Source organism: Diadema setosum, chromosome 8, assembly GCF_964275005.1.
Source record: "Diadema setosum chromosome 8, eeDiaSeto1, whole genome shotgun sequence".
NCBI lineage: Eukaryota > Metazoa > Echinodermata > Echinoidea > Diadematoida > Diadematidae > Diadema > Diadema setosum.
In genome coordinates this window covers 30,332,878-30,350,782 of record NC_092692.1, presented here as the reverse complement: position 1 = coordinate 30,350,782, position 17,905 = coordinate 30,332,878, and the positions used below count along the sequence as shown (strand labels likewise).

The following is a 17,905-nucleotide window of genomic DNA, read 5'->3' as shown; positions in this document are numbered from 1 at the left end:
TTTCATGAATTGGAGCCAATAGCCTTTCTTCTTTTTTTTAGGCATAAAACTTTCACAAATTGCCACTGGCATTTAAGGTATTGTGTAGAAAGAAAAAAGTTCATGTGTATTTTACTTTCACAAATCTTGATTCCTCACGAAATTCACGAAAGTTTCATTCACACTAGAATTTCTGTTTATACTGCACTCAAGAGCCTTAACCACACTTGAAACCATACATATTTCCTCTTGTTGCTCGACTGATTTGGTCTGATCAGCATACCTTAATCCTTTCTGTTCCAGGGACTTTGGACAGTGTGTTCAGTGCTATAAGGTTTTCTGTGCTAAACAGCACTCAAAGCACACAAGGATTAAATAGTTCTAGTTTGTTGATAGAAAAGCACAAGATCTCTTTGTAAAATGGATGCAAAGTATTTTATATGCCATATATGTAACGAGTCGAATTTTTTTTGTGTGTGTGAATTGGAACTTCCCAACGATTTGATGTGTGGTTAAATTTGCGAATATGGAGTACAGTACTGAAAGGAGAAATGTACATGTAGGCGTGCATGTCACATTCTTGTCAGGATTGGAGTCAATATTTTCACTTGTTTTTAAATTTGCAAATAGAACACAACAAGAAATTCACAAAAATCACATGCTTGCAAAATATTTGGCACATACAAGAGGCTTTTTTTCCCAGAAGGATATGCAGTGAGCAGGCTTATCACTTGTAAATGCTATATACGTATTCTAGCATGATTTTTGTTTCTGAGAATTAGGTTTATTTGTGGAGAAATGCTGCCAAACCGCCAGTACCCAGTCATTGGAGAAGTCAATTTTCCCGGCCTGTAATCAATGGGCTTTTCAATTGGTTTGCCAGGGAGGGGAATGCTCTTTACTGAATTGGAAAAATCTTGGTTCAAAGACATCATTCCACGTCCTGAACATTAATCTTGCTGCAGTTGACTTACTAATTATGATGGTTTGCTGATTGCTTCGAGTAGCCTTCACAGCAAGTGATTGAATACCTTTATAATTATCATAAATCTTTCTCCTGCACATTCAAGCATGGCAATTTCTGCCACTCAGCATTATTTCGTCGAATGAGAAATTTTGTTGGATGTTGACTTCCCAGCAAATCAGTGGTGCATGTGGTTAATTTCATACCCGTCTTTGCTTTTACCAGTAGTCCTCTTTATTTGTTAATCCATACTTTACCTCTCCCAAATTTCTAGGTATGTCAGGTAGAAAGGATTGTAGGTTTTGACTGTCGTTTTGGCAATCTGAGAGTATTTTAGATATTGTAGAAGTTATAACATGGGCATGTGCATTTGTTAGGAGAGAGAGCTCCATTTATGAATGTTAATCAAGAAAGCAGCAAAGTGGGGGATGTTTAGAGCAGTCACCTGCAGATTGATGTATGGGTACTCAGTGGCTAATCAACCAGATTCTCATGTGCCGATCTCAGAGTGTCAGCCGTGCTTACAATGATGAGTTTAAGCTGTGCAACCTTATACTGCTGATTATGTATTAATGTCGCAGCGACTCATGTGAATGTGTGTGAGTCTTAGCGAGTGTACATACTCTAAAAGCGGGAATTTTTGCGTGCGTGAAATTTTTCATGAATTTAGCAAGGAGCCAAGATTTGTAAAATTAAAATGCACACAAAGGTTCTTGTTTAGCCGATATGCCTTGAATGGTGGCGAAAATTGGCGAAAATTTCATGAATATTTGTGGTTTTACAGTACATGCAGATTTGTGTAAGTTTCTTGAAAATAGTTCCTCTTGCCTGCTCTCCCTCCCCCTTTCTCCTTTTCTCCATCAAAATAAAATGCCACTCAACAGTTAAAGTGACTTTTATGAATGGAAAAAATTCTAATAAGCAGAAACTCTGAAGTTTCACTGAAATAGGACATACCAAGAGAGAGAAGCGGGCTTTGAAATTTTCAGTCAATTTAAACATGGAGTGCCTATCCACCACCGCAAAAAGAAAATGTGATAAGATAAAAAAATGCTGTTGAAATCAAATTCAAATAGACTTCTTGCGCCATCTTCCTTTTTGTCTTTTTACTTACAGCTTTGTCTCTGTATGGAGACAGATAATAAGTAGAAAAACACTCATAGACCACAGATCTCCACCAAGCAGCTCATTTCCACCCATTATACATGCATGCGGAAAATGGACCAATTTCCCAATATAAAATCCTTTAATAGTTTACTTCATCAGCTTCCAGCTACGCAGTGCTTCGTCCAAGCAGAGCATGTGCTTTAGAGCGTGTATGCAAACCTCAAATACGCACAGCTTTAACTCCCGAGTTCATTGACCCTATCTGCCAAAAGATGAAAAATCCTTCAAAATTCCATAAAAATTCTCAGATCACTAACAAAATGTAATCATCTGTTCCTTGTGTCATTGTCAACTTTTCCTTGCAAGTTTCATTCAAATCCATTCACAACTTTTTGAGCTATTTTGCAAACAGGCAAGCAAACGAACCAACTCCAATGAAAACACAACCTTCTCCTTCATTGGCAGCAGTAATAATGCTTTTGTTTCCACGAAAAATATGCATAAAGACAGAAATACAGACAGAAAGATTTAGAGACAGGTGGGAGAAGGAGAAAGAGGGCTTTTCAATTTCTCCTGTACACCTCTACACAGGGAAATGTGCATATGTAGATTATCAAACAGATTCAGTTCAGGCAAGCTTTCATTTGATAATAAAAATGATACCATTCTGTCCCGTACACCCCTATACATGGAAGAGTGCAATTATATCAATCAGAGTCTGTTCAGGCACGCTTTCATTTGATAAAGAAGGACAATTTTGTTACTGATTATGCTGGAGTGTTTTTTTTTTTATAATTTGCTTAGGAAAGAAGGATGGTTAGCTCAAAAGGACAATGGCTGCAGTGCTACAGCTTTTATTTAGAACAGCCTGCAGGGCGTTCGCACCAACCGGGGATGTCTGCGTTTACATCGCGCTCTCTTCCGCCACATGTCTCGCTGCGTGTGACGCGAGCAAAAACAGAACCATGCAACACGGATGGCCCGCTTCTGGAAGATTTTCACGGAAAGAATTTACGCAGAAAGTAGTGACAAGTGTATTCACCCCATGTCGACAACACCTTGCTATTTTCGGAGTCTTTTCTCCCCCTTTGCAGAATGTTTTTTTTCTCCTCAAGTCTCTCAAGCAGTTTTCCTTCTTGGGGTGCGTTCGAGCGCTCTCCTAAAGTGAACTGTACCGTACCGTACCGCGCCAGGGGAGCGTTCGAACGCTCCTAAAGTGTACCGTACCGTACTGTACCGAGCCAAAAGTGGACCACTTCCCGATGTGCTCCAAAAGCGTACCAAAGCGTACCAAAAGTTCGTTGTAAAGCATGCGCGTATCATGCGCATACGTCACAATGCAAAAACATCATTCTCTTTGTTCGGGACAGCTGTAAGTAGGTCAAGCGCAAGGTGAATGACCTTCTTGCTACAAACAAGCGTGACCTTTTCTAAAAATAACTCGAGAGGTACGCTTTCTCAACAGAGCATTCGAACGCTCCCAAACTAGCACAGTACGGTACGGTACGCTTTAGTTCAGTTTGCTTTGGTTCGCTTTAGAGCGTTCGAACGCACCCTTGGCTTCACACAATCTCTGCCTTTTTTGCTCTTTCTGAAATGAAACATCTTGACGATAACTTGATGTCTTTGCTCTCTTCTTCCTTACTTTGTTTCCAATGAACAGGATGATGATGACCTCTTCGCGGAGAAACCCAAGAAGACAAAGGCGAAGCCGGCCAAGGCCACGGACGACGACCTCTTCGCAGACACCACCGACATCTTCGCCGACATCCCGGCGTCCAAGCCCAAGAAGAAGAAGAAGGCGGGCACGGAGGATTCAATTTTCAAGGACGTGCAAGGAGGTGAGAGATTTGGATGGATGCAAAGTCAATTTTTTTCCCCTCTCTGACTGTGATTACAAGATTTCTTTACATTTCAATTCATTCAGGGATTCTGCTGCTGCTAAAAAAAAAAAAAAAAATGTTCTAGATTGATAAGATGCCTCAGCCAGAGGCGACCAAGTGAACATGCGATACCTTGCCTCATTCTGTGGTGCAGAGCCAGAGGCCAAGTTCAATGATATTATAGAATATGATATATGATGTATGTGTGTGTGAGTGTGTGTGTGTATTATATATATATTTGTAATACATATGTGCATATATCAATAGAGAGAGGAGTACATCTTGATATACATGTGTACCAAAAATGTGTAAAAAAAAACAGATGAATGTTTGATTTGTGTGCTTATTTTATTTTTGGTCGGTGGTTGGATAGATTGTCAAACCCCTGGTAGCATCAAAGCTTTCAAATGTTGGGTATATCCCAGCAGCTTGAAGCTTTCTTTTTCACTGAAGTGTGCACAATTTGCATTACACTTTTCTTTGCTTTTCAGTAGCATGGTATATTTTTCACCAATCTTGCCAGCATTCTTTATTTTCTATGTTACCTGAAATCCATTGACCCCCCCCCCCAAAAAAAAAAAAAACAACAACAACAACAACAACAATAAATAGATACACAAATGAATAAGAAATTAAATCCACAATGTATCCTAGCTGCCTGGATTGATGTGGCAAAATGGATAATCTGTGAATTTCATCTTTTTTTTTAGGTCATAAAATATAGCATTTTAAAGAAAGTGAGATGAAGAATATAAAGCTATCTGCCTGTGTTAATGGATGTTGACCCAAAAAATGTAAATCATTATTACGTATGTACATCAAAGTAGAAGAAACTGTATCCGATGCTGCACACTGGCACTGGTCCGACAGTCCCTGACCAGTAAGAATCACTGTCCGACCAGAAACTTTTTTTTCAGGAATGTACCTGTAAAACATGGAAAAACTGGGTACCTACTGGTCAGACCTGTCTGTCAGACCGACCAGTAGAAAAATGGGTTAGTGTGCAGCGGTGCTTGAACATTGTATGAACAAAAGTGATGCTTTCTCATGTAACTGGCAATAACTCTTAGATAAAAACCAACTACGTAGTAGTGAGCATATCCTTGCATCAGAAAATTGGATGCAAGGGCAAAGCGAGAGCGAGAGAAGAGCAGGGACAATGAAAGAAGTAGAAACCAAATGTCACAAAGGCCAGGGAATCTTTACCAGTTCTTGTTGAGAATAGAGTGCCAGGGGATGACACAAAGAAATTAGCCAGCGAAAAAAAATTTTGCGGTGACGTCACTGACGTAAAGAAGCACATGAGTCAAACAGTGCTTGCCACAGAAAACATTGGCTGTAAATCTGTGTTACATCCTTGATGGAAAGTGGGGGGTATTATGCACCTGCAGATATTCGCCATAATTGACTCAGTGGCCTCTAAATCCTTGACATTTTAGAGTGACACATTGAGAGATTTTTTTTCTGCTCATGTTTTTAATGCAACATAATCATGGCGTGACCCATTTTTGTTAATAAGTGGTTTGAATGTGAAATCTGAGCCTTTGTGTCATAAAACTCGCAATAATTGCAATGTCCAGGTTGGCAGCAAGGCAATGCAATCGAATCAACTGTGAGCAGTTTAGCTGTTGCCGCAGAAACTGGAAAATATTTCATGAAAGGAAGCCAAAACATATGAAAGGAAAACTAATTGGAATAGAAAGAAACAAAACAATTTTTCAAGTTGAAAATATTTGTTTTGTCAGAATGAACTGGATGGTGCATCTTTTTTTTTTTTTTTGCTTTGTTTTGTTTTTGTTTTGTTTTGGGTGGTTTTTTTTCACCTGCGAGTAACTTTGTCTCATATAATACAAAGGCAATGAATACTGATGGGTGTGTACCTTGGTAGCACCGTATAGAAACTAAAGATTGTAGAATTCTAAATTCTGGTCATGTTTTGTCACAAAGTAGCATGTGCCAAAGCTTCAGAAAGCACATTTCTCACTTTTATTCCCCATCCCTTGCAAACAAGTGATATTGGCTTTCAACCCTGTAGTGCCTGGAGGTGTTCACTCACCGAAGGACGGAGCAAATGTTTGAACTATTTTGCACAAGTTTAGACAAACTTTTTCATGTATTTATGAAAAGTGATCACAGAGTAGGGTGATAACGCAAAGGACCACTCATATTTTCACACACCTGCAGCTCACACACACACTGAGGTGTACTAATACACACACACACACACACACAAGGGCTCGACACTAGCTTTTTTGTCTAGTTGCCCATTCGGGCCACTAAAAGCTTTAACTTTGAAATTTAGGTAGCCCGAAAAAAATATGTAGTAGCCCAAAATGAAAGCATAAGTAACAATCCATTGTGATCTTTGGTGCTGGATCAGTCCACCAAAAGATAAATCTGGTGGCCCGGCACAAACTTTTCATGGCCCCGGGCCACCGTGCCACTGGGCCACCACTAATGTGGAGCCCTGCAAACATGCATACAGTTGTGCGCACACTCAGGCATGGGGTTGGCCAATGGCAGTTTAATAGTAACTTCGAGAGGAGCAGCTACCAATGGTTCTGCTGCTATGTGAATAGGTAACAGGAGATTGGTGATAATCATATGTCTGCCTTGAATAGGGGTTAAACATTTGGGGCACATAACCTTCTGCAAATCTGAACTCCCTTTTTGTCATTTCTGGATAGATGCTGTCATGGTTAGTTGGTACATTGTAATTTTGATGGATGAAATGTCTTCTTTATATCAAATCAAAGACCAATCTGTGCCGTCAGTTTATTATGAATTCAGTGAAACTGAAGGGCACCGCACACTACACGACTTTGCTACGATTTACCGGTCGTACGACCTCAGGACCAGAAGAGTGATGTCACCAGCCTTGCCAGTTTCCAGTCATGCGACTGGGTCGCAATGCCAGAGGTAGAGGCTTGACACGTCAAACTTTCACGACCGATCATAGGCTTTCAGCCAATCACACTACAGCATATTGTACTAAAGCCAGAACGGTCGTAAGCCTAGCTGTGTAGTCTGATCGTATAGGTAGTTGTATGACCTGGCTTGCCTCTCTAGTCGTGCGACAAGTCTGATCGTGTAGTGTGCAGTGGGCTTCAGTATCCAGTTAGGATCATGTACGTTCATTTTAAGTGTTTGTTACTGAGCTCATAGCCTTTGAAAAATGTTTGAAGTTCATCTTTGATATTTCATGATATTTTTCCTAGAAAACACAATTTGTCACACAAAAGTCAGGAGGACATTGACACTCTCAAAAAGTTTATTGGGAGTTAATGCCCTGTGGTTCTTCACCGCCAAAATGAACGGGCGTTCACTGACAAGCATGAAAAGAGCAACAACAACAACAAATAAAATCAGCATTTTTATTGAGTTGCATGGGGTCACATGGTAACTATCCAGCAAATGCGTGCGCCCAATGCACACAGCACAATGCAGTCCAGATTTCAGTCCATTGATGGCGAGTATTGATTCTGTGGTGATGCCTATAAATAGGTTGCATACCATTTTTGCTGGTGCTTGACAAGGGAAAGAAAAGACGGAGGAAAAGAGAGGAGAGTTCTTGGAATTTATTTCCTGTTGCCGTGTCAACCGAAACGATGAAATGAGAAAAATGATTGGAATACGTTTAAATAGCACTTCATATCTCTGGAAATACTAAAGGGCATCAGATGCAACCACTCAGAAACTGGGGAGGGGGTATTGAAATGTAATGTGTTTGCAAACTCTTTGATGTCAACAAAACACCACCCCTTCATTTATGTCTTGCTAGAAAACGGAGAATGCAAGTATACTAGATTGCGGGTTTCTGTCCTTATTTGCTTTGTCAGCGAGGACTGTATTTATTTAAATATATTATTGATTTTGTATTGAACAGACATTGTTGTTACTGCATGAATATTTGAATTTTTATCAAGGACAGATTTTCCCTGATAAGGTATTCATTTTGCTTGGGATGTGTCATACAGATATGCACAGTTTACTTCCCTATTTGATTATACATTTGCTCATCTGATCAGGTACAAATTTCCAACACTTTTAAAATGTTGTGTAATTTTGTTTGGTGTTTATTTTTTGAAACATCCAAAAATGTTTATTGAAACTGATTGACAAATTGCCCCTTCATCGACGTAATTACACACTGATTATTCAGTGTTTTCTGTAATAGCAGTGGCAAAAATCACAGGCATAGGCCTACATGCTCGGGTCTGATGTGTGCCCCTGATTTTTATTATGTCCATTACTCAAGACACTTTAATGATCAGTGTGTATTTATATCAGTGTAAAGCAATTTCTCAGTCGGTGGAAATGAGTAGAAAAAAAGGAAACCAACTTGATGCAAGAATCATGAATTTGGATCCAAAATTTTGCTTTAAAATGATTTCGTGTGAAGATGTGGCTGCATTTTATCCCAGCAAACCAGAAACCTCTAACTGTTGACTGAATTTGCAAGTACTTTTTTTTTTTTTTGGGGGGGGGGGGGGGGTTGGGATTTGTCATGATTCATTATTTTGATTGCTTTTATTCTCTTTAACTTAAGATGATTTTGCTCATATATTTTTGAATGTTTATCATTGTGATGACAAACTCAGAAAGCTCTGCATCTTGTTGTCGTCTCATTTTTGGTTATTTCTTCTTCTTGTTCTTTTCCCAATCAACCGTCTTAAGAATTTTTTTTTTTTTTCTGATAGAGCCAGACATTTAATTTCCATACAGTGATATTATAGCATTTTCAGTTCTACATGCATGTGGTACACTTTGTGGTACTTTTTTTTTTTTTGTACACCTATCCTTTGCCATTAAAGAAGGCATTTATTTGATTAATGTGCTATATCTATTCTTCTTCTTCTTCTTTTTTGGTCAAGTTTAAAGCTGTCATCTCACTTGCACATTTCCAGCAGTTTTACACCAGCATGTATTGATATCAAATAACACTGCAAAATTGATGCAAATTCATGGAAAATAGAATTAGCTTTCTTTTGTTGCCAACTCCATTCTCTGCTCTGATAGAAAGAGTGTGAAGGAGAAACGCTCCAGGGTGATATCTGAGAATTCAGTCAACAACAATAACGCAGAGATATGAATGGGTTGAAGAAAATTGAACATATTGCCTGAAGCTTAACCAGGAAAACACCTAGCCACTTATGCCACGCATTGCAATTTGTTTTAGCGCTGGAAAAAAAAAAAAAGGACAGAAAGCATTCTCAAAGCTTCGTGTAAATCTGTCCATCTAGAATGGCGTGCACAGACTATGGTCTTGCATGACGTCGACGCAAAAGCCGCTAAAAGATGATGCGGTACATTGTATGAGCACAGTCGCTAAACTCTGCATCCTGCAGTTCTTCCGTCCTGAAGCGAAAGCTCCCCTAATAGTATCGATTTAGTGGATCCGACCTAGAAGCAATGAGCTTTGAGACATACAAGTTTCATGAAAAAGCACAAAATAGACGAGACATGATTTTCCCCACATGCCATTAATTGTTTTGTTTTTTTCTCTTCTCAGAAATTATAGCCATGCTGAAGGTATTTCTGTAGGCATGTGTTCTTTAGAGAAAAACCAGATAAACAAGTCTTCTTTAGCCTGGAGGGCCCCTTTAATACATGGTTTGCGTAGTGAGGGTATAAATGACATGAGAGCATTCAGAATCTGTATCCGTGTGTTTTTTTAATATGTCTCCACTTTTGAATGATTAGGATATACAGTGTCTACTGCTGTAAGTGTTGTGAGTGAAGTCAAACATTAAGCTGCAAAACAAAGTGATCAAGGCTTTGCTCCAAGTCGCCGAATGAGAAATTTTAGTGTTTTACACTTTATTTGTGAATATAAAGAGCAAAACGTGTTGTAATAAAGTGACGCAGACATTGATATTGGAAGGAATGATAAGCTCCTAGCAAGTGGAGCTTTACTAAGACCACGGCCTCGAAACAAATAAAATAATAGGGAAAATGTGTGTTTGTCAGTCTGTAAGAGTATGTGCTTTGTTGTGTGTGTTTGTGTGTGGGGGTTGTATGGGTGTATTTGTGTGTGTGTGTGTGCATGTGTGACACTTGTCATGACAGTGCCCAGAAATGATGGACCTCAGTTGCATTTTGTGTCTCAGCTGTTTTTGATATTCTTCAATCACAAAATCCAATTTGTTGCATCTGATTACTGAGATTCAAAGTACTGAATGACACAGTTCTGTCTTTTTTTCTTATTCTGATGGTAGATGATTGCTATTAACTTTTTTCTGCTTTGTCAGTAGTGCCAGTTTCAAGACTTATTCGAACAAAAGACTTTTGGGGGAAAAAAAAATCCTCAAGGAGATTTTCCAAAGCTCATTGTTCCTTCAAAGCAGCGCATACATTGAGCATGAGCATTATCTGGTTTTAAAGGTAAGGACTGCAATCAATCACTTCATTGTATCTATTCTTTTGTCTTTGTCATCCATCCCCCCCCCCCCCTCCTTTCCAGATGACATTTTCGCTGAGCCCGTCGCCAGTAAACCCAAGAAGACCAAAGCCAAGAAGAAAGCGGCGAAGGAGACGACCGACATCTTCAGCACCGACGCCCCGAACATCTTCGACGATCCACTGAACGCCATAAACAATTGATAGAAGTCAACGACATCTCTTTTCTAGCCGCAATGCCTACCGACTGAACATACAATACATCTCATTCCCTAATTGTGTGTTTTGATCTTTATCCATTCTGAATATCAATATGTAATCATGATTTTAAGAAAAAAAAAAGAAGAAATGTCATTCTTACATGCAGAATATAACCATCATGCCAAATGGAGATTAAGATGTGTTGCACAAAAATGTGAAATGAAATACAAACAAGACTCTTATGTGCTAATTCAAAATATATTTGTGCTACATAGTGATATGTTTGTCAATTAGGTAGCGTGTATGTCTTATGCGTCACCTTTGACGTGAGGGTACCGACACAGGTACATACTTTATTCTGTTTACCCTTCCAAAGATGGAAAGGTTGTGATAATAGATTATTTCCTCTTTACTGTTTTTTGTAATTTTCTTTATTGTGGAGTCTAGTGTACATTTTGTAAATCAAAGAGTGAATGTACAAAGGACAAGATTTATGCTGGTTTTTATTCTAGATTCATACGAGGAAAAGTTTGATGCTTTGAGATACGATATTTTGAAATATAAACATGTACATAGACAAATGTCTCTTTCAAGAAGGGGAATGTTGTACAGATGTATGCAAAAAATTTACCCCATACTGCAATATCTTCTTTTGATTCCATTGTGTAAAAATTACCATTTAAAAAAACTGTTATCTTGTATATAAATATATATATATATAAAACAAGGAATCAGGACAGCTCGCATAGATCCAGGGTTTTTTGAAATTGAGTAGCAGTTTTCACTATAATGCTCCTTCCTTTATGCAGATAATTCTGAGTTTTGTCCAAGAATTATTTTTCCAGATGGAGATGAAATTTGGTAGTTTTGATAAATAAATTGTAAGCATCTATCTTGACTCCAGCGTAATGTGCACTCACATTGTGAATGAAGTGTAGGTGATATCTAGTTGTGTATTTTTTTTAATGCTTCTTTTCTTTCATCTTATATCAATTAACATTCAAATTCTCTTCTTATCCTCCTCTTCACCTTTCCCTTTCTTTGTTAGTCATAATCTTTTCAGCATCTATCTCTCCCTTACCCCCCCCCCCCCTTTTCTCTCTCTGTCGTTGTATGTGCATTCATACCGTACAACAGAGTGCTACAACAGAGTGCATACCAATCAAACACAAGTGATTTTTGCATGTCAGTCATGTTACAATTACCACGTTAAATTCAATATCAATGCACGTTTGCATATGTATATGGTGTCACAAAAAGCCGAAGGAACATACAGCAAATAAAAGAAATATATATATATATATATATATATATATGCCATTTTAGGTTTTAATCTCATATATATATATATATATATATGGGACAGATTATGTTGATTGAGCTTCACAATTGAATTGCTGCAGCCTATGTCATTTTTCTTCGGTTCCCAAGAAGACAGTGTATGCAACGTGAATGTTTCAGGGAGTTGCAGTGCAAACACAAACACACATCCGCAAACATGTACACACTTACAAAAGGACAGATGAACGTATATCAAGAAAGAACTACATCATTTTCTTCATTGTGGCAGAGGGAAACATGAGCCGAACAAGGGGGGGGGGGAGGAATCTTCTCGTATCCTGCTTTTATATGCATATATTTTATATATTGACTTACAAAAGATATGAATTGTACAGAATATTTTTCTGCAACTGCACTATGATAATCCAATTGATCCTTCATTATTCTTATGAAGAATAATTTTTCACCAAGTTTCATCTCTTATGCTTGAGTGCGACGGAAACCTTGACACTTCTAATTCGTTAACCATATTTTATGTTGACAAGTCATTTACGGCTTTCACCCCCATCTCCCCTTACATTTATAGCAGTACACCGAATACTATTATACATAAGTAATACATTATTACATAGGCTTGTATATATGAGACTATTTTCTCTTAATAGGGCATATTTTTGAGGGAAAATGGATGTTTTTTGACATTCTGAGTGGACCAAAGTTGATGAGAATTACCAGGGTGGATTACATGATGATGTTGTTCACCATTTTTTTTTTCCTTCGGTGACATGTAACACAACCTAATATGCATTGATACGTTTTTGAGAGTTGTAAGTAACAACTGTAAAAAGAAAGCTGACTTGCCATACAAACAGCAGCTTTGACGTGACGGTCTAAAAGTTCCACAAGTGGAGAAATTTAGAAAAGCCTGCGTGAATGAGCATGTTAAATGAAGAGAAATCTAAAGCAAAACTCGCTTTGTTGTGGAAATATTACATTTGTATTGTAATGGCTTATCAAGAACGTAATAGACAACAATGAAGTCCATGAGTTTTAGTGGTGATGGGCACTTGCTTTATGTGCAAAACCCAGCATGTCCATGCATGGATCAGTAATTTGTGAGTGTAAATGTCATTTCTATTGCTTTGAACATGCGTGCTGACTCGGTTCATAGTGTTATTGTTAATCCAGCCCTGCAAGCATTATTTTGGTATTGTTAAGTGTAAAGATGTTTTCTGACAAGTTCAGTTGTTTGATTTAATTTTTTTTTTAAGTATGGATTATTTTGTGCATTATGGAACAACACGATGTTTGTTCAATACCAATTAATAAACTTGAAAGATGAATCATAACAGATGTACATTGTGTGTGCAAACGTTGTTTCTTTCAGTCGGCTCCGGTGTATGTGTGTGTTTTTAGTTTGTTAACATCCTGATATCTGTATTACATTTGATCACTTGGGTTAGAAAGTAGAGGAAAGTGAACAAAAGGACTAGGATAATAGAGTTCTTAAAAAAAAAGTTAAAGAATAGCATCACCAAACTTTAGCAGCTCATCAAGTGTTTCAACCCTGAACACACTTTTTTGAACAGACCATCGAGTACCTGGAGTGCATCGATTAGCTACTGTTCAATGTCGCTGCCGTATTTGATATTCCGGTGTCCGCATAAAGGCAGTGCTTCTGTGTTACGACGATAACAGCTAAATGATAATAAAGATGATAATACTGTAGATGATTTCTGATGCAGCAAATCCGCTCTTTGGAATGCTCGAGGCGCAAATAGAATGTTAAAGAGAAGAGACAGTAATAAGAAAAAAAGAACAAAAACAACAACAAAGACATAAGTAATGAAAAGGAGGCATGAAACAAGTGGGATTATAAACCACTTTTAAAGGAATCTATAATGAAGAGTAATTACTTTTTTTTGAACTGAGAGTAAGTTATACAGTGAGATCGGACAAGGCGGTGTGGGCAAACGCTCGTGTGCCCCAAGATTTAGCGCATTTTGGAGACCCATAGTTGGATGAGCATACTTATAAAAGTGAACACTCTGGTTTTGTATAATAGTTTTTTCCCTCTCAATCGATATACACTGTATCTGTCTATCTATCTATCTTTCTACCTATCTGTCTATCTATGACTTTATCTGTCTATCTATCCATCTCCTTCTCCCTCAATCAATAACTGGTGCTTTTCAGGGATTTCGTTGGTTGCGGGCCACATATTTTAAAAGTGAGCTTTAAATCAGCGACGCGAACGCTATAAGACGACGCAGCCTCCCGGGCTGAACAATGGAATTAAGCAGCTGCCTCGTCGCTCATGTGCTTTTTTTTTCACCATTTATATCCTAAATTAGCGTCGTTTTAGTGTTCGCGTCACAGATCTAAAGCTCGCCGGTATTGCTGTACATAAAAACATACGCCCCAAAACCTGACGGATAAGAATTCCATGTTAGTAATGTACACATGTACCTAATATGCTTCGACATTGCACTTACGTATATATGCGTGCATGCAAAGAAACATACAATCATGGCAGACGATGGTAGATTCACATACACATACATACATACATACATACATACATACATATAGATATATCTGCATCTACTTCAGTATTCAAAGTTCAAAGGCAAGTGGTCCTGATGATATCACGCCAAGAATTATAAAAGAATGCATTCATTGTTTTGTTGAACCTCTTTGTAAAATTTATCCTTGCAGTTTGGTGTTGTCCCTGATAATCTTAAAAAAGCTAAAATTGTCCCGTTATTCAAGAAGGATAATACAGAATGTATTGAAAATTATAGGCCGGTTGCAATTCTTTCTATTTTTGCTAAAATTTTGGAAAGACATGTACAATCGTCTTTCTATTTTTTTTAACAAAGAATAATACTTGAGTATATTGATACCAGAACAATTTGGATTTCGAAAATATTTCTCTACATGTTCTAGCGTAATATCCTTCACAGATTACATTTCGCAGAAAATTGATGATGGTAATTATTGTTGTGGAGTATTTATTGATTTGTCAAAAGCATTTGACACCATCGTCCACAAGATTCTACTAAAGAAATTGTGTTTATATGGAGCAACGGCGTAGCCAGGATTTCATCTTAGGGGGGGCGGTTAGTCTGCGAGGGAGCGAAGCGACCGAGCCCGAGCGAGCGGAGCGAGCGAGGGGGGGGGGGGAGGGTGTGGGAGGGGGGTGTCCCCCCTCCCACGGTAAGAACATTTTTTTCATTTGGATGTTGTAAATGGTGCAATTTGATGCATGTTTTTGCGCGTTTTATTGACGTGAAACAGTCCCACTTGCTTATGGTAGCAGTTTATTTTGATGTAGATTATTATTGAACAATTTGCCTATAAAAGGGTATAATTTAGATACACTTCTTGTATTAATTCTTTTCACTGAACATCATGAACGCGACTGGACCCGGGCGAGCGGAGCGAACGAGGGGGGAGGGGAGGGTGTGGGAGGGGGTGTCCCCCTCCCACAGTAAGAACTTTTTGCATTTTGATGTTGCAAATGGTGCAATTTGATGCATGTTTTTGCGCGTTTTATCGACGTGAAACAGTCCCACTTGTTTAAGGTAGCAGTATATTTTAGTGTAGATTATTATTGAACAATTTGCCTATAACATGGTATAATTTAAATACACTTCTTGTATTAATTCTGTTCACTGAATATCATGAACGCGACTGAACCCGAGCGAGCGGAGCGAGCGAGGGGGTGGGGGGGGAGGGTGTGGGAGGGGGGTGTCCCCCCTCCCACGGTAAGAACTTTTTTGCATTTGGATGTTGCAAATGGTGCAATTTGATGCATGTTTTTGCGCGTTTTATTGACGTGAAACAGTCCCACTTGTTTATGGTAGCAGTTTATTTTGATGTAGATTATTATTGAACAATTTGCCTATAAAAGGGTATAATGTAGATACACTTCTTGTATTAATTCTTTTCACTGAACATCATGAACGCGACTGGACCCGGGCGAGCGGAGCGAACGAGGGGGGAGGGGAGGGTGTCTGAGGGGGGTGTCCCCCTCCCACAGTAAGAACTTTTTGCATTTTGATGTTGCAAATGGTGCAATTTGATGCATGTTTTTGCGCGTTTTATCGACGTGAAACAGTCCCACTTGTTTAAGGTAACAGTATATTTTAGTGTAGATTATTATTGAACAATTTGCCTATAACATGGTATAATTTAAATACACTTCTTGTATTAATTCTGTTCACTGAATATCATGAACGCGACTGAACCCGAGCGAGCGGAGCGAGCGAGGGGGGAGGGGAGGGTGTGGGAGGGGGGTGTCCCACCTCCCACGATAAGAACTTTTTGCATTTTGATGTTGCAAATGGTGCAATTTGATGCATGTTTTTACGCGTTTTATCGACGTGAAACAGTCCCACTTGTTTAAGGTAGCAGTCTATTTTAGTGTAGATTATTATTGAACAATTTGCCTATAAAATGGTATAATTCCAATACACTTCTTGTATTAATTCTTTTCACTGAATATCATGAACGCGACTGAACCCGAGCGAGCGGAGCGAGCGAGGGGGTAGGGGAGGGTGTGGGAGGGGGTTTTCCCCCTCCCACGGTGAGAACTTTTTACATTTTGATTTTGCAAATGGTGCAATTTGATGCATGTATTTGCGTGTTTTAACGACGTGAAACAGTCCCACTTGTTTAAGATTGCAGTATATTTTAGTGTAGATTACTATTGAACAATTTGCCTATAACATGGTATAATTTAAATACACTTCTTGTATTAATTCTGTTCACTGAATATCATGAACGCGACTGAACCCGAGCGAGCGGAGCGAGCGAGGGGGGAGGGGAGGGTGTGGGAGGGGGGTGTCCCACCTCCCACGATAAGAACTTTTTGCATTTTGATGTTGCAAATGGTGCAATTTGATGCATGTTTTTACGCGTTTTATCGACGTGAAACAGTCCCACTTGTTTAAGGTAGCAGTCTATTTTAGTGTAGATTATTATTGAACAATTTGCCTATAAAATGGTATAATTCCAATACACTTCTTGTATTAATTCTTTTCACTGAATATCATGAACGCGACTGAACCCGAGCGAGCGGAGCGAGCGAGGGGGTAGGGGAGGGTGTGGGAGGGGGTTTTCCCCCTCCCACGGTGAGAACTTTTTACATTTTGATTTTGCAAATGGTGCAATTTGATGCATGTATTTGCGTGTTTTAACGACGTGAAACAGTCCCACTTGTTTAAGATTGCAGTATATTTTAGTGTAGATTATTATTGAACAATTTGCCTATAAATACAGTTCTTGTATTAATTCTTTTCACTGAACATCATGAACGCGACTGGACCCGGGCGAGCGGAGCGAGCGAGGGGGGAGGGGAGGGTGTGGGAGGGGGGTGTCCCCCCTCCCACGGTGAGAAGTTTTTGCATTTTGATTTTGCAAATGGTGCAATTTGATGCATGTTTTTGCGTGTTTTAACGACGTGAAACAGTCCCACATGTTTAAGATTGCAGTATATTTTAGTGTAGATTATTATTGAACAATTTGCCTATAAAATGGTATAATTCCAATACACTTCTTGTATTAATTCTTTTCACTGAATATCATGAACGCGACTGAACCCGAGCGAGCGGAGCGAGCGGAGCGAGCGAGGGGGTAGGGGAGGGTGTGGGAGGGGGGTGTCCCCCTCCCACAGTAAGAACTTTTTGCATTTTGATGTTGCAAATGGTGCAATTTGATGCATGTTTTTGCGCGTTTTATCGACGTGAAACAGTCCCACTTGTTTAAGGTAGCAGTATATTTTAGTGTAGATTATTATTGAACAATTTGCCTATAACATGGTATAATTTAAATACACTTCTTGTATTAATTCTGTTCACTGAATATCATGAACGCGACTGAACCCGAGCGAGCGGAGCGAGCGAGGGGGGAGGGGAGGGTGTGGGAGGGGGGTGTCCCCCCTCCCACGATAAGAACTTTTTGCATTTTGATGTTGCAAATGGTGCAATTTGATGCATGTTTTTGCGCGTTTTATCGACGTGAAACAGTCCCACTTGTTTAAGGTAGCAGTATATTTTAGTGTAGATTATTATTGAACAATAACACT

At 39.0% G+C, this 17,905-nt stretch overlaps 1 protein-coding gene across 1 annotated transcript in view; it reads left to right on the top strand.

Annotated features, from left to right (window-relative positions):
* Positions 1-11,804, top strand: part of LOC140232194 (uncharacterized) — a 170,877-nt gene extending 159,073 nt beyond the window's left edge. Inside the window, exons 30-31 of the mRNA XM_072312332.1 lie at positions 3,714-3,891; positions 10,397-11,804. Coding sequence (XP_072168433.1) covers positions 3,714-3,891; positions 10,397-10,536 — 318 coding nt within the window. The 3' untranslated portion in view covers positions 10,537-11,804. The remainder of the gene's footprint in view (positions 1-3,713; positions 3,892-10,396) is intronic.
* The last annotated feature ends 6,101 nt before the right edge of the window (positions 11,805-17,905 follow it).